At 35.5% G+C, this 26,776-nt stretch overlaps 1 protein-coding gene across 5 annotated transcripts in view; it reads left to right on the top strand.

The window, feature by feature from the left end:
- The window catches only part of CASK, a 213,041-nt gene that overhangs the window by 4,322 nt on the left and 181,943 nt on the right, over nucleotides 1-26,776 (top strand). For 4 of the 5 annotated variants that reach the window (XM_053749232.1, XM_053749229.1, XM_053749230.1 and 1 more), the window contains exons 6-11: nucleotides 96-164; nucleotides 1,584-1,759; nucleotides 2,075-2,197; nucleotides 2,769-2,943; nucleotides 3,513-3,634; nucleotides 4,700-4,897. In XM_053749232.1, coding sequence (XP_053605207.1) covers nucleotides 96-164; nucleotides 1,584-1,759; nucleotides 2,075-2,197; nucleotides 2,769-2,943; nucleotides 3,513-3,634; nucleotides 4,700-4,897 — 863 coding nt within the window. The remainder of the gene's footprint in view (nucleotides 1-95; nucleotides 165-1,583; nucleotides 1,760-2,074; nucleotides 2,198-2,768; nucleotides 2,944-3,512; nucleotides 3,635-4,699; nucleotides 4,898-26,776) is intronic. The other variant, XM_053749231.1, reaches the window with a different exon arrangement.

Raw genomic sequence — 26,776 nt, 5'->3', positions numbered from 1 at the left:
TATTTATTTCTTCAACTAATTTCTGTTGCCATCATATAGTAATCTTAAGCCGTCCATTTTCCAAATAAAATTTGACAATAGATTGTATTGTACAGAATTGGTGATGGACAATCGACCCTTAATGGGCCCAATGGGTCAAGCATATCTGAAATCAGACGAGTACGGTAAGACTTCGCAAGAAGTTACCCTATGCATGGATTTGTGATATGTTCGTCTGAACATCAAGTGCTTGGTCATATCGTGGTGTGACATATGCGGGAATTATCATTTTAAAATCATCACTTAACGACTCTTCCAAATTGAAATCTTTTGTAACTGAAAATAGTACCTATTGAATTAGTATTATTGTAATTTGCAATATTAATCGCTACTTTCCTAGTTGTGACGAAGCATAATGAAAACTATCAAGCATTCACAGAATATACGAGTACAATTGTACACAGAGATGTGTTTCCGCCTATTATATTCTCAGTTTCTTCCCAAAATTTTGGCGCAAACCTATCTATAAATTGGGCTTGCGCTGATCGGAGTATGTAAGGACTGATCACCCGTCTGGTGCCTTGCACTGGCGTATAAATAGTAATAATTATACATGTAAAAAATGACCCGTTTTCCAGTACTTGTGATTGTGTCCATTTTTGTGAAATCGTACTCACACACACATTCTATTCCTGTAGCTATATCTTGATTGTCTGTGGTCCTCTCACATCGCATACCAAAACTATAAAATTACATTTTTTTTTTCATAAAAATATGTATAAAACTGTTCTTAAACTATTATGATTAAAACTAGACTCATTTGCACTCAAGTTTCATTTTTATAAAAAAAGATTAAGTGATAGCCGAGTTCCGTGTCCAAGTTGTTTATATTGACCAAGCACTGAACATCCACTCATTCACCACACCAATATGTCTTATGCGGCAGACAATAAAGTGCAAATTCGCTTAACACTATAACAAACTTTGCACTGTTTCACGATAACACCAATATTGATCTCACTAACTTCCAATATTACTAAAATGTGGTAGCTTGGTGTACCCTGTAACTAATTGAAAATAACATCATTAAAATATCATATTTAAATTGAAGACTACAGTTTTGCACCATTTTGTAATGTTAATATTTTTTTCTTAAACTTACGAGTATATTTGAAACGGTAATACTATTTATGTAAAGTATTACTGGCTTCTTCTATCTTCTGCGATAAAATTGGATGGATAATATTATAATAGATAATGTAAATATTGTATCTAAATTTTTTGTAAACAAAAGTTAATGTAAAATAAAAGTTTGTTTTATTTTTATTTACAAAAAAAAAGTAATTTTGTAAAAATATTCATATCACAACCGAATCATAAAAACAAGTCCACCTGTTGCGTCTTATCTGTAACTCAAAAACTTCAGGACGGATTTTTGTATAGTTTTCACCAATAGATAGTGTGATTCCCGAGGAAAGTTAAGGTGTATGTGTATTTATGCCGCTAGTTATCTCTTTCTCCAAGATTTACTATTCAAGGTTTAGACTTATCAATGAAAAAAAATTGTTTACCATAAAATAATGCAAAAAAATATATCTAATCAGGTCGAATCGGCACACCGCATTACATGGCTCCGGAGGTGGTGTCAAGCCAGTTGTATGGGAAACCTGTGGATGTATGGGCCGCGGGCATACTCCTTCATGTTCTGCTCGTTGGATATCTACCATTTACGGGCACCAGGGAGCGACTGTTTGAAGCCATATGCCGGGGGAGATTGAGAGTAAGTGGCTTCAAATCTTTATCTTCCTTTTTCTTTCTTTTCCGAGTGTGTATTAATTGCTAACACTTTTGTCAGATTTTGTTCAAGTCGCCTAAAGACATCTGACATGACCATCACTTCCTATAGCGTTTAGTGGCAAGTAATGGCACTAGTGAACTTATAGTGTCAATCAATATGCAAAAAAATATTTATATATCTTAGGATGATATACATCACTTATTGACGTGAAAAATTTACTATGATAATGAATATGTTCAGTTGTTTGTTTATTCTCGACACTCGATGAAAAAGACTACGACTTAATACTATTTACAGTTCGATGCCCCGATGTGGGACGATATAAGTGACGCCGCCAAAGATTTGGTCCAACGGATGCTGACCGTGGACCACACCCAGAGAATCAACATTCAAGAAGTTCTCAACCACCGATGGATAAGGGTGAGTGTGATAATTATTTTAGTTTTTTATGGCCTAGGGCGGCAAAAAGCGGGTGATCACTTACCATCAAACCACCAGATAACCAGCGCTAACCCGCGGGCTATATCATTAAATTTTAATATCATTTGACACATGTATCTAGATGATAGGCGCACGTATTTACCGAATGTATTGCAACCATTGTCTACCGGAAAAGGCGAAGGCCAACCAATGAGATGTCAGATGATTTTAGCTTATTTTACAAGGAATGTAGGGTGAAAATCCAAAGTCTTTGCTCAGAAGTAGGACATAAATATTTAGTTTAAAAAAAATGAATTTTGAAAGAACTGGGTTCTGTAAACTGGGTTCTTTGGTTTTGTAAAATAAACTTGAATAAAAAATATTTTATGTCAAAATTGATTGGTTAGGTTTGTTACTTGTACAATAAAGTAAAAAAAGCGAGCGAGCGAAGCAAGCGAAAAAAACCCCAAACATGTCCAAAAGAAATTCCTTTTGTAAGAATAATACTTGGGATCCGAAACGCGACCGAAAAACTATCGTTTTTAATTATTTAAATTTACGTAATTTCCAGGACCGTGACAAGCAAAACCGCATCCATCTGGCGAGCACCGTCGACGAACTGAAGAAGTTCAACAGTCGGCGGCGGCTCAGAGCGGCCACGCTAGCGGCCGCACACGCGGACGATGAAGAAGACGAAGAACAAACTGCGCGGCGGCAGCTCATGCTGGAGGAGGCCGCTGCTGCTGGTAAATACTTGCTTCTTACTCACTTGTGTTGGAGAATACTATGAAGAAGACGAAGAACAAACTACGTGGTGACTGCCCACGATAGAGAAGGCTGCTGCTGCTGGTAAATACTTGCTTCTTACTTACTTGTGTTGGAGAAGACGATGAAGAAGAAGAATAAACTGCGCGGTGACAGCTCATGCTAGAGGAGGCCGCAGCAATTTGCTTCTTATTTTGAAGAACAGCCGACCGTTGCTCAGGGCAAAAAAGCCTTATGGAATGAAGTCCACGTAAAGTAAGTTAGTTCGTTTGTTACCTCTTCGTCACGCATTATCTACTGGACTGATTGTTAAAAAGAATTTATATATATATATATATATATATATATATATATATATATATATATATATTAATACGAATTACACAGATTGAGCTAGCAAGTTCTAGACTTGTGTTATTGGATACTAACTCAACGGTACTATATTTTATAACATATACATATATAGATAAACATCCAAGACCCGGGATTCCTACAGGAGCGAAGCCCCAGGGCGCAGCTAGTTAAATATATAATCTGTATTTGGTTCCAGCCGTGAACCTAGTGGTGGAGTCGTTAGACGACGTGTCCGTCCTGCAAGACGGGCCAATGTTCGTGGACCCGGACCTGTTCCACAGCGTGCTGGACGATCTGCAGCTCAGGGCCCTGTTGGAGGTCAGTATATTATTTCTGGTATTACATATACAAGCGCTAAGGGCCCGGTCCCACTGCTTCGTTGGCGCAGCGCGTTGCGCTCCGTTGTTTTACATAGGTTTTGATATAGACGTGCGTCGACGTCCGTAGATATTCTAAATAATTTATCTGTTGATCCGTCGACGGATATCTACGCAACGGACCCGACGGAACGCAACGCTCTCACATATGCCCAAGGCACACATATGTGCAATAAGCCAGAAGTAGTAGTAACTTGCGTTGTTCTGCTTCGACGAATGTCAAAGCAACTGAAGTTGACGGAGCAATGGGACCGTGCCCATAATAATCCACTAGTGTGCATGCGTCGAATGCCTCTAGATGGCGGTATACGTCTTCGAATATATTTTTTTGCAATATCGAAATTTATTTCACAGAGCCATCTGGTGTTAAGGTTTCGAAACATTTAGTATTTGAAGGAGGTTTTATTCCAGCTTCATAATATCGCCGAATTCGAACACATGCTGACGCGAATGCGTAAACGTTGCGTAGTTATGCTTTTATTTACCTCAATGAAAAGCCAGCAATGTATGCCGTATTCGTCAAAAGTTTGGCGAACTATTCGCCGATAGTGTGGAGCCCGCATTATACCAACCATACATACACTATCGGAAAACAGTTCAACAAATTTTAGTGGTTTCGACGGACATTGAAGGTTTTCCTTTGCGATAGATATACGCTTTCATACAAACTATGCAATATTCATCACGTCGACATCTATCCGATTTCGGCGGTGGCAGATCGGATTTCAGATAAAATGACTAGATGGTCTCCTTCTATTATTAACGTTAAAAAAAATTAAGTATGAAGATATTTCAACAAGTTATTTCAACATGATTTACATCCTAACTTTGATCTGATTTGATCCCCATTATTGTCTTTAGGGTTTTGTTTTTAGCCTCAGTTAGAATAGGGGTCTTTAACTACAAAAAACATCAAAACAGCCCAGCAAGGGAAACAGACAGACTATCGCATTTATAATATTAGTAGGAAAATTCATCATCTCATTATTTATTTTTCTATACTTAGGTATTCGATCGCATAGCGTGCACCGTAGTGGTGACGAGCGGACGGGCGCCGGCGGCGGACGGGCGCCAGCGCTGCCGCGTGGCGCTGGAGAACGTCACCCGACCGCGGCACCCTGGTGGCGGCGTGGGCGCGGCCTCGCCCGCCACCGCCACCGCCATACACGAGGTGCGGAGGCTGCTTGCGCATCCGCATATCAAGGTTAGTTCCTTAGCCGCCGTCTAGATGGCGCTGATGCTGTGTAAGGTCCGTTTAGAGCACGTTCCCATTGCTCAGTTGCGTTGCTGCGACAACGTCTAGCATATTGACGGATCGACGCAGAATAACGTACAATCCTCGGCACATAAGTTGAACCAAAATGGCGGCCGTCAGCGCCATATAAAAGTGTTATTTATGGGATTTTTCGTGGTTAGCCGCGAAATTCAAATTGCTCGTTTATTTTTTCACAAATAATAACCATTAATCATCTCTAATTAAGCCTGCGCTGATTGCCGCCATTTTGGTTCAACTTATTGCCAAGGATTGTAGAATCGTATCAAGTTTCGACGTACGTCAACTCATGTCAGCCAAACCGTATAGAAAACAGAAGCACCAACTTACTGCGAAGTCGCTACGGAGCAATGGGTGCTTAATGCCGGCTATACGTATAACGAATCAATCACTGTACTTTGGCGAATCCGGTATATGTATATTGCTAGTTTTAAGTGCGGTAAATAAAAGCTCTGTCTTCGACCTTTGTCTGTGTTCGGCCATGTTGACATAAATCATAATTTCGACGTTTGTATTGTGCGCAAATGCGTGTCAGCGCCCCTAGCGGTTAATTGGTAAAAAATGAAACTCATTTAGGTAGGTATGTAAATAACAATAATGAAATGTTCAATTGCATCAGTTACGTGATTTACAATTCTTGTTGCCATTAAAATATACATATATATCGAATGCAATTTGACTCCAAAATCGTAACGTCATAGCAAATCTCTATTTGGCTCTATCTTTTTGGGTTCTCACATCAAAATAAAATATGCCATGGAGAGTTTGGCACAGAGATAGACGAAACCTTCTGTTTTTTTATTATTTTACTCGAGCGAAGCCGGGGCGGGTCGCTAGTCTAATCTAGACTTTGGACACGTGACTATTTTATATGACCAAGTTGAAAATTAAATATACGGTTTTGTCTAGTGAGCCTACACGTGCTTATTATTGGCTATCCTTATGGCATTCTGTATTCATTGCATACTTGCAATGAGTACAAAATGTCTTACTATACTCTTTTACTTGCAATTATGTTAATTCTTATTTATGATTATTACTAAACTCTCGTTTAGCAATATTCATAAATAACTGTACATAAAAAAACTGTCTACTGAATCTCGTTTTACGCGATATCATTACAGTTTTTTACGAGTGCCAATAAACATAAATCGAGGCTATGTTAACAATTTCAACAAATAATATTCATCTTCTACTCGAGTCGATATACCAGCACACTGTTTACAGCAATCGCCTTATTATTTATAGCCTCATTATGGTCTTCTAAGGAGCAAGAGGAGTTTGAATTTGGGCAAGACCAGGCCAGTATACACTTCATCAGTTGTCATGCCCAACCGCTTCAGACTTCATAGTCATATTCCTCATGGCTGAGGGTCGTGGTTATTACGTGGAATGAAACACACACAATAACTTTCTTGGCATTAGTAATGGAGTGGTTTGCCATTGCCTTCTCCATTTCACACACAAGTTAATAAGAATCAACCAGTGTACAGGTTTCTTCACGATGTTTTCCTTCACCGGAGGCAAGTGGTGGTCGATGAAAACTACTACACATGAGTCAGATTGGTATATAAAATCATGTGGCACGAGTAGGATTCGAACCTGGAACCTGGGACCGATCCACAGGCGGGCGTCTTAACTATTACACCACCGCTAGGAACCTACACACCAAAATTTTAGCTTTCTACGCCCAGTAGTTTCGGTTGTCCGTTGTCTGTCAGTCAGTCAGTCAGTCAGTCAGTCAGTCAGTCAGTCACTCAGTCAGTCAGTCAGTCAGTCAGTCAGTCAGTAACTCAAGAGTTTTATAATATATATTAGACACATACTTCACCACTAATATTAATATGTCCTGTCGTCAAAGTAGCGTGGAAGAGAGGGTGTATATTTTTCTAGTCGTCTTGTTAAATAAAAATTGTATGTAGTTTTTGGTGCAATAAAATTTTCTTTACTCACACAATGCATTAATCGAGAAACCGCAAGCACGGTTTATATTGGTCCTCACAAATTTGGCCGAGTGGACACGCTAAGGAGAAAACTGTTTTCTCGCCATCGTCCTACATCAACATTTTATTCATATAATATTTACATAATGCTTGATAATTCTATTATTATATCCCTATACAAACATGTTCGAAGTTAGACGTTTCAGCGTACCTGTCTGTCTGTGGTTCGAGTTCTGCGTTCCTTCCAAATGAATGATCCGATTCTTGGATATAAATAGGTATTTTTGGTTGAAACGCGAGTGTCCTTAGCCATGATTAATTGTCATGGTTTTTAATAACCTTAGGTCATATACTGCCAGTATTCTTTATTACTTTTATTACCATGAAATTTTTTTTTCAGTTTATGTAATATATTTTAATTAATTGCGTTGAGTTGCTTTTTTATTTCATACTTTGTTCGTCCACTTTACAGATGTGTCGTGGTTTCATAAGCTGTTATTTTGAAGACGTTTATGTGTATTCGAAACATCTGAAGAATAATTTAATTAGATTACAAATTTTAATAAATATATTTTTTATTTTTTTTTGTTTTTAGTAATAAGTCCGGTTCGAATTTTGATTAGTGTCAAGTGCGAGTGTCTGAAGATGTTATGTACATAATCTGGACTGGCACTAATTAGTGCGAGTCTAACTATTTCTACCTAATACCTGCATTAAACACTCGCACATACACTAAGGAAAATGCGAACCAGGCTTTTATTCAATAGAATTGGTAATATGTGTTTTAATGTTGAATTGTATTGTTACTGAATATGGATCTATAAGCGTTATTAATTAACGAAGATTATATTTTATATGATTACTTTTAAAATATGTTCATTTCGAAATGAACAGTAGCTTATGTCACTCTCCAGCTTCCCAATCTCCATACCAAAAATCATTTCAATCCAATGCTCGGTTTTGACATGAAAGAAGACTAATAAAAATAATATAATTTATCATATTACAATATGGATTATTCTAATAATACTCCTAACCAATATAAATGCAAGAGTAAGTTTTTTTTTACCCCTTATCGCTTTATCTGCCCAACCAATTTAGCTTGAAGTATGGAAAAGAAGTAAGCTTAAAGCAAATTAAGCTTCCATCCCGGAAAAATAACTCTTCTCATGGGAAAAAAACACGGGCGAAGCCGCAGACAAAAACTTGAAATACTTGCTATATATTAGCATGAAAATTACCCTAATCTTAATATAATTATCCCAAGTTATCGAATATCTTTAACATCAATACATCATTATTCATCGAAACCTGTGATCGGAACTGACGTGAAAGACCACTATCGGCGATATCGCCTCTAAATATGTATGAGAAGAACTTTTCCTTCTAAACGAAATGTTACATAAACACGTGTTGTATCATAATTGATTCACGTGATCCATATTTACCTACGCTTCCTAAACTCGTATTGGGCCACACGTATTGCGAATTCGGAATGAGGGAGAATTTAATATCCATAACTTGGACGTATGAACAGGGGAGATTTCTGTACACGCCGTTTGAAAACACTGTCCGCATGGTAAGGACGGGTTTATAGTGAAAAAGTTAGGAATTTTGGGCTAACTTCAGATGTGTTCGTTACTTGAAAATGCCTGTGGGAATAGGAGTTCGTGTGTTTAGGGCGTGCTCATAGTGGAGTTATGTTAGATTGATGTCATTACGAGATTAGTAGGTACCACTAGTTGATTTGGTTTGCCTATATTAATTTGCCTAGGTAGAATTTCTTAAAGTAAAATATACGTACCTATTTTAATAATAAACTGTATAATGTTCCTTTGTAATTATTGGTAGAATAAAGTTGTATTGCAAAACTAGAACCGCTGAAAATTTAAAAAATGAGGCCATTTCTGATTAACGAAACTAAAGTTGTATCTATCATTTCTGCTTCGCACGCGTTTTTATTATAAAAAACGTAGAAAGTAGGATATATTTCTTAGTTCTTCGAATATCAGCCAAAATGGTTCGTTTTTTTTGGATTGAAAATGTGACTTGAATAACTTTCACATATTTAGTCGAACACTAGCTGCATCCCCCTGATTTGGTCCCGTGAGAATATCGGTATAAAAAGTTCATACTGGTTAAATAATTTTTGAAATCTCATTCATACAAACATACAAAAACTAACTCTTTCTATAATTATTGGTGATGATAAATATGCGTTTTTTTGTGTTATTTGAATATCCAACAAGATATCCACACTTAAAATTTCATATCAACATGCAAACGCAGCCTTATACAAAATTTCATACGAATGTATCGGAAAATATTATGTCTACGCGCCGTGTTGCTCTTATAAAAGTTTTATGTTACGCCCCGTATCTCTTCATTTACATGTAGGGTTACCATAAATCTGAAGGACTTCCCACCCTGGAAATTGTGTAGATTTGTACCTTCTCCACACGTGAACTGACAGGGGTGCACCCCTCTAAGTCAGTGTCTAAAAAATAGATTAGGCTAAAACTTATTAATAATATGGATAGCCCGCAGTCTGTCTGAATGTACAAGTAAGTATACATTTTGAATTTAATATTAATTTCTTGATTAAGATGATAATCACCATAATAATAAAACTGTGTCTGTTTTTATGTCATTCCTGTTTAGGAGGTATGAAGCTGTTTTTTTGAAAATTACCGATTTGGCCTTTTACAATATTAATTTCTTGACGCTCGGGTAAAGTTGCCTATGTCACTCCAGAAGGTTTCGTCTATTTCTGTGCTAAATTTCATCAAAATCGGCCCAGGAGTTTTTGAGTTTATCCATTACAAACAAACGAAAATGGAAATATTTTCACTTTATAATTATTTATTAAGTATTTACTAAGTCGCTTTAATAAACTACGGCAAAAAACCTCGGGATATTAAAGTTATGACCTAATTTTGTGACCTTAAATACCCTGGATAAACCCGAGATAAATGATGTCAGTATCTCCTTGGGTAGATATGTTGCACTTGACGCTACACTATTTATTTCAGCCGTGTGTGCTTGCCAAGTAAATGCAATTTGAAGAGTGGTTTTGAATTGTATTAATACGTTAATGTTTCTTTTTCATATTTTCGTTTATCGTTTTCTTATTTTTATTTGATTACTTATTTAATGGGGTTCAAATCCTACTAAAATAAATGAATACGAAAGTTTATGAGTAGCTATATATGTATGTGTATATGTTTGAACGAGTAAACGTTCACGCAAAATCTACTTGACAGATTGTTATGAAATTTGGTACACGGGTAGAATATAACCTGGAATATCCTAATATAATATTTAACCTGGAATATAATAATATTTATCCCGAAATTCCCACGGGAGAGAAGCCCCGGGGCGCAGCAAGTCTGTTCAGTACTTTTTGCGTGAAAGAGTAACTAACAGACATGTTTTCATTCTCACTATCGCACTTATAATATTACTATGATGTATCTGCTTATACATCTAAATTATGTACATTTTGGGTTCTTCCGCCTTGTTGTCGTGTGCATAACTAAGTACCATTTATGACAATACATAAATCATACACTAAGTGCTAAATCCAACCGTCTGACTACCCGCCATTTATAACCCCAAGACAACGGCGATAAAAACAAAAACACAGAAACATACTTTGCATACACGTGAAGTGGCCGGAATTTTCTAGAAATAAAAGATTTTGCGACTCTCTAAGTTTGACGCTTGAAGTGCATTGCAGCGTGTCATGTTGCGAAGAAACTTTCTGAAACTCTGACATTGTAATGCATATATTTGTGTTGGCAACCTAATGTATAGGTACGTAGATGAGTTTTGACGGCTTATTAGGAACGTGACGAATAACATCATATTGGGTTGCATTCTTCGAGAACGCGATTATCCTTATTCAGCTGATATCTGTATGTCACCGTTCCACCATCTTGCATTTAAGTTAATGTATGTGAATAGTACCGCACTCAGGCTATGTTCTTGGGGGAATTTAGAGATAAAAGGCCTGTTTCACCGATTGCTGACAATGTATCTGATAGCCTCTACATACAGATACCGTTAAACATTATGTTACCCAGTGTTGAATAGGGTTGATTTGTCAATCATTTCACACAGATCTAGTTTGTCAGTCAGATTTCGATATTATCAGCAAGAGATTGAGCAGGCCCTTAGATATAGTGTAGTATAGTGAGCTATTCGTGTGGTTCTATTTTATCAGTTTACCTAATTTCATCGATATCGAGATGTCGCGTGTGATTTAGGTATAGGTATTGATTAAATTGATTATTGAGGTATTGATTAAACATAACACCATTCTTACAGTTAGGTACTACCTAATACCCTTCGTCTATATACCGACGTTTTAGCTCAAACTAATTGATTTCCACTTTAATGGTCTGGGCTCCGGGTGAGGAAGAAACAGGGAAAACGCTCATATAAGTTTGAGAAAACAATTATAAATGCTTCTTATTTCACATTGTGTCATTACTTATTACTCACACAAAGCTCGCTAAGCCTAAACACATAATAAAGCTTAAAATAATCTCGACTATTATTACGATTAATATTTAAGCAACTAACAACCGACTAAATTAGGCGAAAATCCAGCAAAATTTCGCGCAGGAATTTAAATTCAAAACTTTTAAAATGTGACGTGGCGACGCCGTATATTATTAAAAGTCTGCTCCGATTTTTTGCTCAGGACGTATAATCTGCAGACATTTTCCATCCAGGGTAATGGTCTACCTCGGTTTATATTACGTCATTAAGGTTTTCGTTTATGATGTGTAAAGTTCCCATTGTTTGAAACAAAGTAAAACTGTGTATTGATCAAGTAAAAGTGTAAAATAAAATGTTTGGTTTTATAGGTAATGATGAAAAATTGCTGATTTAAATAATAATGATGATGAGCGATACGTAGGAACTAGGTAGGTTTTGAGTCGGCAAAAACAAATTGTAAAATGTATATATTTCATCCCACTTATGATATTTAACAACTAAAAACTGGTTAACGACTGATATTAAAAATCAAAATTTGAATTTTTTCCCATGGTCCCACCGCTTATAAGAAACACGGTTGCAGTGGGTGCATGAGTAAACAGAAATTATCCGTGGACCCACTGGTGGGTGAAGTTGGTGACTGGATAGGTCGCAGCTGGTAGGGGTATACAGATGATATACAGATATTAGCTGAATAATGATAATAGCGTTCTCGAAGGATTCAACCCTGTATGATGTACTCGTCACGTTCCTAATAAGCCGTTAAAACTCATCTACATGCCATTACTTAATGACATAATGGCGACAGTATTTTTTACAATGTAATTTTTGACACAAGCTTTTATTGTTGTCACAGAGATCTTATTGCATTCAATGTGTGACAAAAATCATGTCTGTGCAGTAAACCGTTGAGGAGTTTCCACGTCTGGAGCCGTTCCTTGGTGCACCATTATGTCATGCTTATCATAATAATGCATTGTCATCCAAACTAAACGTGTGTACAAAATTTCAGTTCAATCGGTTGATCCTATCTGCTTCAAAATTGAGTTGCAAGATTCCACCCGAGACAGAGGGACATACAGTTGCATTTACATTGCAAGTTAAAAAGCTTGTAAAAATGCTTTATATATGTTCACATTATAGTGTAAAAATTGATACAAAAAGTGTCTTACGTTGTGTGAACTTAATCCAAAAGTGCATTTAGTCACGGAAAACCGCATTATCTCGGTGTACCGCCCAAACTAAGCGTCATTAGCGTTTGATTAATGCGAGGGGACTTACCGGAGTGAAGCAGACCTGAAAAATGGGATTTGCTCGTATTTTATATTAAACCCAAGCAAAATTAATTGGAAAGTCGAGCTTTTGAGCTGAGTTTAGCGATTTAGCCATATAGATGGGACAACAGTAATTTAATTGTGAAAAATATGGAGTTCAGTGTACCCTGGGAAAGTGTACTGTGCTCGAGAGAGAATCATTTGCATTGAAATATCTTTATTTACCTGGTACAGTCAGCGTTAAAATGAAATGAGTAGTCAAAATGATCTGAAAAATTGGGTTTTAAGATCGTTTATTTCCTCAAATAAGATAACTGGCATTGGATTTTTATTTCAACATTTCATTTTTGACACAAGCTTTTATTGTGGTCATAGAGATCTCATTCCAGTCATACGTGACAAAAACATTATGTTCTTGCAGTATACCGTTGAATATACGTCCCTCATCGGGAACCTGGGTGCATCCATAAGACATTCACATTACAATAATGCATTGCTATCCAAACTAAGGTTATCCAAGCTAGACATGTATACTTCTGTATACATGAATTTCAGCACAATCGGGTAAAGATATTTGCTTCAAAATTTAGTTTAAGATTTCACCCGAACCCGACAGTGACTAATGACATTCATTCATACATGCCTTGCTAGCTTGTAAAAAGTTCAAGTTACACTAGTAACAGGTGCGCTGGTACACTGTTTCGTTTCATTTGTCGCTTGGGAGCTGTTTTTGGAAGCAGTTATAAGTACAACTCAATGGAACTAGTGGAATAGACATGGTTAGAGTTAGTAACATGAATAGTTCTTGGTTGTAATCTACGTATTCACATACGAGGAGTCTAGAATTGACGGGTTTTAATTTGTTTTTTTTATTGAAATTCCGTCTTCTAAATATCAACAAGAAAAACAATTTTCTAAATCTAATAACATATTTTTGAACCCCGACTGCAGTGGGAAGGTAGGTTTTAACGTATCTGTGTAACTGTATGTCTGTCCGTGGCATCGTAGAAGCGAAACAGTTGAATCGAATTTTGTCTTTTTTTTTATTTGAAAGAGAATTTAATCGAGATTGTTCTAAGCTATGTTAGGAAAATGTACGTTCAGCCGTTTGGAACCCGTTGGTTCATTTCTTGCGTATAAGAGGATGCCAGCAATTTAGGAGTCAAGGTTTTAATTTTTTTTATTGGAATAATTGTGTAATAAGGTTTTTCCAGTGGTCTACGAATGTCTTTTGGGAAATAATCCAAATACTTACTACCAAATCGACTGATAAGACTACTCAGTAAGAGTACTGGGAATAGCTGCGTTTGACTCATAACCAGAAATAAAATTAGTAATATGTATGTTTCGTCACATAATGGGTAGGTTCCACACTACATAGCCAACCCAGCATAGAAGTCTAGAACGCGAGCAGTCTGAAAAGGCATTGTTCTCGAACACGTACCATTGTACATACCACATTAATTACGAGGAATCCAGAACGCCACAGAGCTGCATTATGTTATGATAATCAGGCGACATTCCTTGTTATATGCCTTTGAATTTTCCTTGTAATAGACAAAAGCTGCTTGAAAAATAAGAAAATATGTAGCTACAGTTTTTGTTATTCGATAAATAGAGGCCCGTCTCGGCTTCGCTCGGGTAAATACATAGTAAATTATACACTTAAACATTCCTCAGGAATCTCACTATCTATTGGTGAAAACCGCATGATATTCGTGCAGTAGTTTTTCAGTTTATTGCGAATAGACAGACGCAGTAGAGGACTTTGTTTTATAATATGTAAGGATATAAATACTGATAATTTTGATTTAACACAATTGACAAATATACGGACCATTTTACGTACTTACAAAAAAGCCATTGTTTTTTCTTAAAGCAAATTAAACTATAACCTGTAATCATCGGAGTGTAATAAAAAATCATTTATTTCGGACATCACTACCTACTATGGTAGGTAATTCAATCGTGCACAAATAATCTGATATAATTCACGACAAATGGTTTCGAGTATATTGTACTTTGATAAATAGTGCGCTATTTAATAAAATATAATAAAGCCAACGTACGTAAATGAGTCTGGCTGATTAGTCGTCGCAAGGCATTGTCCTCCGGTAACTAGGTTCCGTGATAGATGCTCAGATGTTGCCGACTTGATTAACGAGATTAGCTGGGACAAGCTGACGGATTCAGTTTTAACGGAGATTTGTTGAGGATCATATTAACTACATGCAAATTATTAGTTCAGGGTGTAAAATTAAACAAAAATGTGCTTTTTTATATAAAAGAAAGGACTAAATTATCAAAATCATATATCTTTTTAGCTTGTTATTCAGAAAAAAGATAGAGCATACTATAAGCTAAAGTATGTTTGTAACTATCACACTTTACAAAATTTGACATTGACAGAACGAGACAAAACAAGCTTTAGCTTACTAAAAGCTATACTTTTATCTTTTTTTATAAATTACAGGATAAATGTTTAAGGTCGACTGGAAATACAAATAGTATCAAATTAACGTATAATAATATATATTTATGAAAAAAAAAAATTAAAATCCACACCCACACCGTGCAGTCCAGGAAACTGAAGCAAATTCTCAGAAAAACCAATCATGAAAATAGTTTCGTTTTATTTTTTGTTGGAAACAGATTTGCCCCGTGTCCGTTTCAGTTTTCGCGAAAATATCAAATGTGGGAATATTTTCATACTGGTTTCAAGTTTCAGTTCTGATTGAAGTGAAAGATTGACGAGTTCAATCTTTCAAAAATAGACTTTATTTTTGATTTATGAAGATTATGAATAAAAATGAGTTCTCTGGCAACAATCATACAAATGCAACGCAAAGAAAGGTTTATTGAAGAGAAATATTGACGATTCCCACCGAAGACGTAGCTATATACAACTACGGTGAATTCGATCATCATAAACGTGAATCCACGTGATGTCAAACACAAGTGGAGCCAACTAGAGAATTGGTTAACAGGATTAGTTCTGAGCTCCGGGCACATTTGTGACATGATACTAGTGCGCTAGTGCTATAGAGAATACATCATCACTGGATAATACTTGGATATATTCTAAGAAGATATGCGTATGGAATCGTAAAATGTATAATTTTCTTCCTAACAATTCAGTTCATAGGTTGATTTTTATTGATCCACATATTAGAATTTAATTCCGCCCTCTTCTGTCCACAATCTAGAGATACAATTTTTCTAAGTGTTTTTAAATATTTAAGTTTCACAAAATTATTGACAGCGGTCATGAACAGAACTCATTTTATTTTTTTCTTTAATATTCTAGTATATGTCTAGTCTTCAATGTTTAAAGGTTTGTTTCGTACGCGGTCCCTGGGCTTTGGGGTGTCATGGCCGTGTATGTAACCGGGAACACCCATGGATAAGCGAAAACAGTGAACATCAAAGTTAAAAACAAATTTGCGTCAATTCTTATCGTAATATTCTAGTTACTAAAACATTCGTATCCAAACTATTTCAGTTTTCCCCGTAGCGAACTGGGTTCACAACTCAATTTTAACAATATCTTTGCTCTTACACCGTGTGGTTCCTGAGTCAGACATTCAGTTCGAGAGCTGGGTATAGTTCGCACAATCTAATCCTTAGCTTAGAAACTTGTTAATTAAACTTGTGTGACACTTTCCACTGAGAATCCTAACTATCCTGGCTAATAATATAAATGCGGAAGTAAATTTGTTTGTTACCTCTTCAAGCTTGTATTCAACCAATCTTCTTTAAATTTTGCATTCGGAGATTGGAAGGGAGAGCACACGGTTTAGACCTTTAGTCCCGGAAAAATAACTGCTCAAATGAATTTTAAAAGTATTTGATCGAAACCGGTTTCTAATAAGTACGAATTATTACACCGTAGAAACTGGTAACGAACAACGATTATAAAGTCTACGATCGCTTCTGGTTACGAATGGTAGTTTCGAGAGCGGGTGAAAGGGAATATTAGGGCTAAGTGAGCTTTCACTTTGTACCTCTATTATAGTTCAATCCTAATAGAAATAAATTTTCATCCTATTTTATCTACGACCTCATAACTTAGTTTCTTCCTCGAAATTTGCCACGCTGGGTAGCTGTGAAGTCTGAAAAATCTTATTTTCTTGAAGTCACAACTTGTACTGAGTAAAAATAAAGTTGTGCAGTGCACGGAGCGAAATGTCGAAGGAAAGTAATTCTATAAATAAAGTTTCACCAATTCGACAGAACCTGGTCACATCGTGAGATTTAATATATATAAAAATCCATGAATGCGTGATCCTGTATATAGTACTGGTTTGAAACACAGGTATTAAATAATATCAATATGAAGCCTGAACATGATCTATATCAGTATAAAATTCGTACGGGTATTTTGAATACCGATTTTATTTATAGCGCAATATACCTAGGTGTAAAAAATATCGTTAAAATCGAACAAAATACTGAATATAATAGCGATATAAATAACGCTTAAAATATAGGTACCGGTAAACCGAAATCATAATGCGTTATATCGTTACCGGTAAATACTGATAAATACATATTTTAACGGTATTAACGAACCTTTTTTAGTTATGTATTCAAAGCGCGAAAGTTAAAAAAGACTGCAGTTACCATAGCGGTTTATATTATTTATATTACCTACTTTTATTTAATTGGGTTTAATATAAGTGGAAAAAGCCCAAAGATCCATCCTAAAGGTAGCTGCCGGACTCCCATTTCGCCACCCTACTGATGAGCTATATAAGATCTGGAATGTTCTTACAGTAAGACAAACATTTATATTACATGCTACTCTAACCCAGCACTCTCTTACACCGTATGACCCAGACAAGTTTAAAGATAGGCGACGGAAAAGAACGGTTTGTCTAATTCCTCCACACAACACAGCTACCGCTACTTGCTTTTTCTTCTACCTCGGACCATACCTGTACAATAAGCTAAATAAGCATCTAAACTTTTACCCCCTTCCCAAATATAGTTGTAAAAAAACTATCACAAAATATTTAAAAACATTAGATTACACGGCCACGGAAGAAATACTTGAATCTATCATCTAATCCCAATCACCATTTTAACATCTCTCAATCACCCCCATCTTCAGACTTGTTTACCCACCACACGCTCATACACAACTTACACACATTCACAAAAACACACGCACACATACCACACATACACACACACACCCACACAAACTTTACAAATCTCCAGCCTAATTTTAGACTAATAAGCTAGGTTAGTTAAGTTAATTGCTATAAACTAAACAATTTTGTATAGAATAAGAATATCCTTACCTAAACTGTTGCCTACGCTATCTATGGAAACACAAAATAAGTATTCCAAGGGAGGGGCCTAGTTACCTGTAGCACAGGACTCTTAGGAGTCCTATTTCAGGAACTAGTCTCTTCACAACGTTTACAAGTATAGTGTTATATAGTGTTATATCTTTAGCAATAAGCACTTCATTGTAACTAACTTTTGTGAAGAGAAAATAAACATTTTTATTATTATTATTATTATATAAACCCAATTAAATAAAAGTAGGTAATATAGCTAAAGTTATTAAATTCGTAACCTCATCTATGCAGATATAACATACTTACAAACAGTAATATGAACCTATGAACCTCTAGAGAGCGTCTAGTAAATCCCGGATCCCAAAATCCGTTCGCCGTCTAATTTGTCTTTGTCACATGTAAAATCTATAACATAATTTCTAAGTCCCGTCCTTGAACTAACTCTGCGTTCTAGATGAGTGGTAAAAGCAAAACGACGCTATGCGCTTATATTAAATATATCGTATCAAGAGTTTTATTTGTGCTGTTAAAAAAAGTAGCTTAATTTATTTTTTTCTGAACTCAATAATAATAAAATTGTGAACATTCTTCCTCTTGAGTTTCAGTTTATCATGTTTTTCTGTAATTTTGAAAAAAATTGGGATTACTCTCATTGAAACATTTAGATGCAAAGCAACACTTTTTTCAAAATTAACGTGGTGTGTATGTAATTATCTTAGTTTTTTTAAAACAATTCTATTCACATTATCGCAATAACACTGTAATAAATAATTATAATGCTTAGTTATGTAATTAAATAACAATAAAATAAACGCGTTGTGTTGCATTGTGTCGTGTAGCGTTGCGTCGCTCAATTAGGACGCTATTTAAATGAGTAGACCGCGATCCTATTCTCAAGGGATTAGCATCGTTTTGTTTTGGTTTGTACATTGGTGACGAGGACTGTTTCAAATGGGAAGTTTCTGATCAAATTAAGAAATATGATTATATTTACGGAATTTTGTTGACCTTCTACTTTATTATATAACCTAAATGGCACGTCTATTTATAAAATGACTATTGTAAAATTTATTATTATATGCAACTGTTGAAGTACCTATATTGTAGTCTTTATAGTTTTAGTGTATTTTTGTTAGTTTTTTTTTTCACAATTTCGAGTCACTAATACAATATGTATAAGTAAACCTTTACCAACCTTTACTGTATTTATCAGGAGCACTTGACTTAAGTAGCACTCTGTTTCTTCCAGTATTACCTTGATATTGTGAAAGTAAGTACTATACGTGTTATTCCTACCTCGTGTGGTGCTCTGCAAATTGGTCGAAAGTCACGTTCTTTATCAAGGTTGAGCAAACGAAGTCTTAATGTCACCGTTACATTACTTCAAAATAGGTCCAGACCATTTAATTTATACCACCATTTTGTATGAAAAATATTCTGTCTCCGGAAAATGTGCTTAGATTTGAGACAGGGAATTTGGTATTTTTCCTACAATGTCACTTTAAAATTGGTAATTTTATGCTGTAAGATTGTGATTTTTGTTCTGACCATGAACAATCCGTGCCATGTAGATATTACAGCAGTTATAGATTTGTGAAAGCGCGATCCTGACATTGTTTTTATAATACACCATTACAATCCATATGCAAACCCGCCCTAAAATTGTAGTAATTCATTACAAATCGTGGTCGAAAATTTACAATTTCGATATCTGTGTTCGGAGTAAAAAGCTACCTGATGATCCACATCATTGGACCGCAAGGTTATATTTATTGCTCTGTGTCACATCCCCAGTAAGGTCTCTATGCTCTCTGTGACGGGCTCGTAATTTGAATACGTCGAGACCATGTCGTTTGACGACGTTGCTGTCGAGTATCAACACACACACGTTGACACCTATTTTTCTGTGCCAAAGGATATGTCGATGTGGACTTTTTGTATGTTCCCGACGATTCAGTACCTATGTACCTAAGTTCAGTTTTTGTGACGGAAATGTTTAGGAAAGGCTTCGAATTACTTGTGATTTATGCTTATTTATTTTTTACCCCTGACTACAGCAAGAGGGGGAGTTATAAATTTAACGTGTCTGCGTATCTGTATGTCTGTCCATGGCATCGTAGCAGCCAAACGGCTGAAACGATTTTGATCTATTAAATACTCTACTCTTTTTTATTTGACAGACAATTTAATCCCATCCTATCAGATCTTTTCTTTTATAGGATGCAACTTCGGAGTCGGGGTTTAAAAAAATATATTTTTAACGATAAGATATTATTCCATTCCATTAATACGAATGCCAGCGTGGTGTAATAAGTTGATTTAAATTCGCAATCTATTAGTTAGTCTCAAGGTTTCATTCCCAGATGTACTCTATTTGGATCTTAGATCGTTTCGTTTTCGGGCACGGTAGGATCATTGTTTACACGGTGTAGTGGATAAAGAGCTTAATACCGAGCATCAGTAAATAAAAATTACTTGTTTTAATGATGTCACATGTCGACGATACACTTTTAAAACGAACGAGGATTCCTATAATCCGATATAAAAAGTTGTTGCTTGTTAGTCCCTCGTTACTGTTTCACTCCGGAATGAGTTGAGATAGGTACTGCAAAGTCTAAAAGCATGCAAACTCATAGCTCTTATTATCAAAGCAATAAGAAAACAGGTTTTCGGATATAACCACATTTATTGTTACGTGAATGGGACGTGTTTTTGCGACTTTGTTACTTTTATGAAAAATGCTTCTGTTATGCTTTGACTCAATTTGTTACATATATCGTTTTATAAATCATGTTATCCTGTAGCCTATGGATAATGCGTTTCGGCAATTTTTCACAATTTCTTTTGTACCGTTGTTTGTGAAGCATCGGTGAATTTTTTGTATGTACATCAAATATTAACGTAATTTTCTAATTTTGTCTTATCTCATCCAGAGCCTTTTAATAACGCTCTCAATTTATGCCAAATTTATATTCCTCTTTCATCTTAATTTTGGAATTAACAACTTTTTGTGTTCGTTACACTTCAAATTCATCTTCATTTTCTGCTCGCAATCCGAGTCACTGACGATCTGTATTAGGTATTTTATTTTCATAAATAATGTTTGGTTTATACATCGAAGAAACTCTTAACATCTTGGTCTCTAAAAAGTTTATCATGAACGATTTTCCAATCTATTTGGCTATCTAAAGTGTAATATGTATTACTTGTAAGATACATTGTGATTTCATGCTATGGCCAAGTCGATCTATTTATTTAAAACCTAAATAAAATATTCTTAATATTGATATGATAATAACTAGCGTAATAACTTAAGACGGTAAGAAGGTCCCTTAAGTAGGGACTAAATTAATTAATCGACTTGGTAACATGGATCTCACAACTGTTTACGGTTGAAAAACTGAGCTACGAGAGTTGGGTTTGTTACAGCATGTTTTTGATGGCATTCAAATTAACAGTTTCGATGTTATTCATGACAAAAGACGACTGACTGCTTTAGTTGTAGAAAATATTATTAATTCGAGAAAAATTGGATAGATATGGATAGTGGTTTTAAACATTTCAGTGTTCAACTCGCACTTGACCGGTTTTTTACAATTCATGTCTTAAGTACCCTCTAAAGTAACATAACAATGTATTACCAATGCGCAGGTGTTTCGTTTAATTGCCTTATCGATCGATTAGAGAAACAGATGTATATTACTTCCCATAACCGCTAAGATTATAGCGATATTAATATATCATGTGGTATTTGTGGAATGTTGACAATTTGATATGTGTAATTGTTTACGATGTTATCGCTTGCGCGTTACAGTCTCTTGCTTCTGGTGAAGTTTAAAACATCGTGAGGAAACTTGCACACTGGATAGCAGTTTAAGATTCACTAGTATGTAATACATAGGTAAGTACTAATTCTTCGTTTACATTACAAAATTTTCCTTTCACGGAGGTAAATAGTCCAATAATTAGACTTAATAAGAGGCTTATTGTAACGTGTACGTTAAAAGGCAGTCTTTTGAAGGCTCAGCGGAAACTTTAATGAAACTGAGATATTCTCGCGAATAATTAATTTGCAGCTATGTTATTATTATATAAACTTTATGTGAAGGTAATACGTTGTAAGTTAATATAAAGGCTTTTTGTCAATTTAGCGAAATTGGTGCTTTTATTATTATTTTGTTTACTAGCTTTTGCACGCAGCTTCGTCCGCGTTTTCTCTGCGATTGCGGAACCGACACGATTTTCATACAAACTTTCACCTCCCATTATAGTAATTTGAGGGTTGATTTTTGAAAAAAAGTAGCCTGTATCTGGACGGGGTTCTAACTATATGCATACAAAATTTCATCAAAATCGGTCTTGCGGTTTAGCCGTCATATCGGAACAGACAAATGCTCGTTTGCTGCCATATTCCACAAAACACACTGGTTATATGAAGCTAGATTCTAGCATAATTATATGACCGCAATGTAGCTAGTTGTTTTGACAGTAAACTTTTGACTTTTGAAGCAAAGCGCTGTAAAGTAAATTTTTAGTTCAAACGCTTTGCGACTAAAAATATTGCTTACACTTGTGAAGAGACGTGGAGTAATGAGAAAATGTTTGTTCCGAGTTCTAGTATTCATATATTTCATGTCCACATGCAATTTATATTCATCTTGTGAGAGTTCTGTTTGTCCAAAGTCTTGTTAACTATGAATTGCTTTATTTTACAAATGCATACTAATATTTTAAATGCGAAAGCCTGTCTGTCTATCTGTTTGTCTATTCCGCTTTCACTGCTAAATCGCTGGACCTATTTTGATAAAGACCTCCGTTCAAACCGCCACATCGGTCTTTCTCTGTCTTTGCTTATATCTGGAATCTATAACGTGGCCAATTCGGCTCAACAACAGCAACAACTAATAATTAAAATAGCAGTTATTTTTATATGTGACAGCATTATTATTATCATTGAAAATAAATCAACTTTATTCATCTTATGTTTTTATTTCAGGTAAGTGTCCAGTGCCCTGATATCGGGTAAGCATTTAATTACCTACATATTAATTAAAATCAGTCGCCATACTGCCAGAGAGCTTCGATTATTTACAACGGGCAATACTGGGAACATTGCTCGGAATCAATATGGCTGACGGGTTTTAATGAAGCTTTCAGGTCCATAATGAACGTGTGTGATTACATTGGCTTTTGTAAATTAATGTGTCATTTCAAAAGATTTTTTAAAAATAATGATGTTGACGCAAATGACGTTTTATGCTGCAATGGTAATTCTTTAAAAAAACCTTTAAATAATTATGATATTTATCGAAAGGTCCCAGGTTCGAGCCACATTAGTTTGCACGTTTAATAGTTTTGATTGATAACCACTCTTTTCTAGTCAACGAAAACATCGTGAGAAAACTTCAACCTGTTAAATTGTCTAGTGAAATCGACTCCATAAAATTACCTGTCGATTAATTCCTCCCGATATTTTAGCTGTAACTTTTGGCAACATTTTAATGAAGTCCCTATATTCGTGTTTAAAGTTAATTAACGACGCAAACATGTTCTTTATTGTGTGTGAACAAAATTAAGCTACATCGTCAACATTGATAATCATAAATTCATATTTATGGCGTCATAAACAAAGATTAAGACCGGGGGGAGCGTTAAGAAAATTATTTAACCCCGTCCCAGTCGTTAACGTGAATAAGTTAAACCTTCTTACGTTGGAGATTTTAGAAGATAGTAAGTATATGCTGCAATATTTTATGTTTTCGTTTAACTGCCCCTTTGCTATAGTATGTAGAATGTGTCACAGTTTGCACAGCAACTTCTCGTGTCGTACAAGGTAACAGAACTTGTTGTTTTAACTGCAGAACAAATTGGCCATATATTAGTGCAATGAAAAACTAAGTACTTAATGTGTTATGATTGGCCACGATCTTGTCTTAAAACTTTCAAAAAGGAGAGTTATATATCACTAGCTACCCGGCCTCGGAAATAAATTGTCGAAATACGGTAAAAACTAAATCAAAATCTATTGCGTGTTTAATAGAAGAAAATTTAAAGACAGACGCGTCGGACGATTTTGTTATACTCCATGTAATGATATATAGATTTTAGTGGACGAAGGAATCTCACGTATCCTTAAAAACACGCTCGCTGGAACGTTTGGTCGCATAACTTACAGCGACCTGCACCCGCGGCGCTCGCAATTCAGGCTTGGCAAACACCGGTCTATTCAAGTCTGTTGCTGTGGCTGCGACGGGAATGTATCGATAATCTGATGCAGATCTTCTTAGATATCATCAGCAATTGATTTTTGCTTTGTATCTTAGATCATGATTGAAATTTTTGAATCAAAAATTTTAGAAAATTCTGGCTTTTAGGCTTATATAAATGAGTATCCTATGTCGAAAAGGATGCAAGCGGAGATTCAGACATATCATAACAGGCACTTGTTTTTTTCTCTGAAAATGTGGATATTTAATTTTAGATATTGTACATCTATATTTCATAGCGGAAATACATTTTTTCCAAAGTACAAGTAAAAGGTCAAAATTTTCCATAACTGCATAGAGATTATTACCAATTTTTTGTTCCCGTTTTAAAAATAGCATAACAAAGCTAGGAAAACAGAAACATATCGATAACATACGTATAGCGGTGGATTCTCGAGGAATGAGTTCTTTGTTTCATGCAGCTCATTGTCTGTGTCCTTTCATTTCAAGGATGCTTTCATTATCCCTGCTGATTTTAGTATTATGTTTATTTTTATTGAGTGTTTTGTTCGAATTGGAAAATTATGGGAATTATGGGTATGTTCAATACACCGCCATTTTTTATCCTTTGCTTCACCCGAATCCCATGGAATTCTAATACATTTTATTTATTAGAATTTTGATTTTCTATGCCTTATACTGATCTCTTTCTTCTTATTCTGTTTCATCATTTCAATAAACGTCACGTTTCTACAAGGGTTTCGAATTTTCGATAGCCCAGTGAGCCAGTGGTGCGTGAGAGAAGTACGTGACATGAACTCTTTATTCTGTCGATATTAGTGCCAATTTATCGTGTGTCTTTATCAGGCTGGCATGTTAAGCCGTCGGTACCATCGGTTATCCTTATGATAGTAACTAGACCGGGTAAGATGAGTACATTCATTTCTTTTTTGTTCTCCTTATCCTTTGGATGCAAAGAATTTATTTTCAATCTTCCACAGTAAAATTTTGATTTTCTCTCATAACGTGTGTCAATATTATCACTTTTTAATTCAGAAATGTTACTTTATAATTTTCTCTCAATTTGAATATTTGTTTTTGCGATTACAGTTTCAGAAAAGACCCCTTTCACTTTCATATTAGAAGCTACACTCCGAGTGACGTAAATGGTAAAATATCAATAATATATATTATTTTCATCCAGGATATTCGTAGCTATATTCCGAGCGATGTAAATGATAAAACGTATGAAGTAATCTAAATTAAAAATTATAAACAAGATAATTCACCGATACAAGTCCACTAGTCCCATCACTATCGTCCTTTTAATTCCATGTGAACAGTATGACGTACCGCTGCCCTCGTTTCGGGCAAGCAAACCGGAAAGTGAGAGTCACTGCCAGTAAACCGCCCAGTTTACAAGCCACTTGTGTCTATTACACCACGTTGAAAAATTGTGCTATCTGTATTCTAAAATATTTCCATTAAATATTTTCCATTTTTTTACATTGTTGAAGTTGTTATTACCCAGATCTCCTCTTGAAAATATAACTCTACAGACTTGGTTTTAATTAGGCAATGGTAGTATGGTAAGAATAGCCTACATCGATTGAAAACTTAGAAAATTGAGAAATAGGTCCAACTCGGTAATTTTGCAAGATTTACCGACCGGGTATGGGTTAAAATCTGTGCAGTTTATTCTAAAAACATGTAAATTTCTATTGTTTCTGTATTTTGCACCCCGTCTATCACCTTCTCCAAGTGTCCTAAAGGTACACTGGCAGTGGCAGACAATGCTTAGCACCAAATTGTATCTATTGTATCATATATATATTTTTGAGTGCAATAAACTTTAAATGAACCAGTTTTGTTTAATGGTCTAAATGCTAGTACTTATTTTTTGTAAGAATTCTTCTTTACATTCTCAACACAGTATTTTATTACGTCCTCAGTATATAAGCTCTACTCGAACCAGATGGTATGCACGCCTCCAGTCATATTTTGAACTGCACTTCACGTTCTTCCATGTACCGTCGTGTTTATTTGCAGCTATTTGTCTAGCAGATTCTGTGCCATGTTTTCAACAAAAATATATTTGTCTTGACTAGAGAGATGTATGTTACTAATAACATCAGACGAGAAATATCTTCGTTATTCTTCTTATTTATCTTTTAAATCATTTGTAGGATGAGCGGAATCTAAAAAATTATACTGGGCTATTTTTCATCAAGTCCTTGGTGAATTGATGTAAAAGTTAATAAAGGACTTTAATGGCACCCATCATCAGTTTCTGTTACCGCTTGCTATTTGCTAGTCGTAGTTGACTGAATCAATAGCAGTGCACGTCTTTTTCCATCTGTCTGTTGAAGAAGTCGCCTGAAGGTATCTCACATGATTTTTGCGAATGCCGTCATTTAGGAGTAGACCTCGGCAGAAGACGTTTACACTCTTGTGAACAAACTTTGGCTGCTGAAGCCTGTTTTGATTTTTCGGAATTGATATGTTTCTCTAGAATTGGTGGTAGTGAACCCGTTAACACCAATGTTTTACCAGCGTGCAGGTTTCCTAACGT

This window comes from Plodia interpunctella, chromosome 9 (genome assembly GCF_027563975.2).
Source record: "Plodia interpunctella isolate USDA-ARS_2022_Savannah chromosome 9, ilPloInte3.2, whole genome shotgun sequence".
Taxonomy (NCBI): domain Eukaryota; kingdom Metazoa; phylum Arthropoda; class Insecta; order Lepidoptera; family Pyralidae; genus Plodia; species Plodia interpunctella.
Note: the sequence above shows the minus strand (reverse complement) of the source record. Positions and strands in the feature narration are given on the sequence as shown.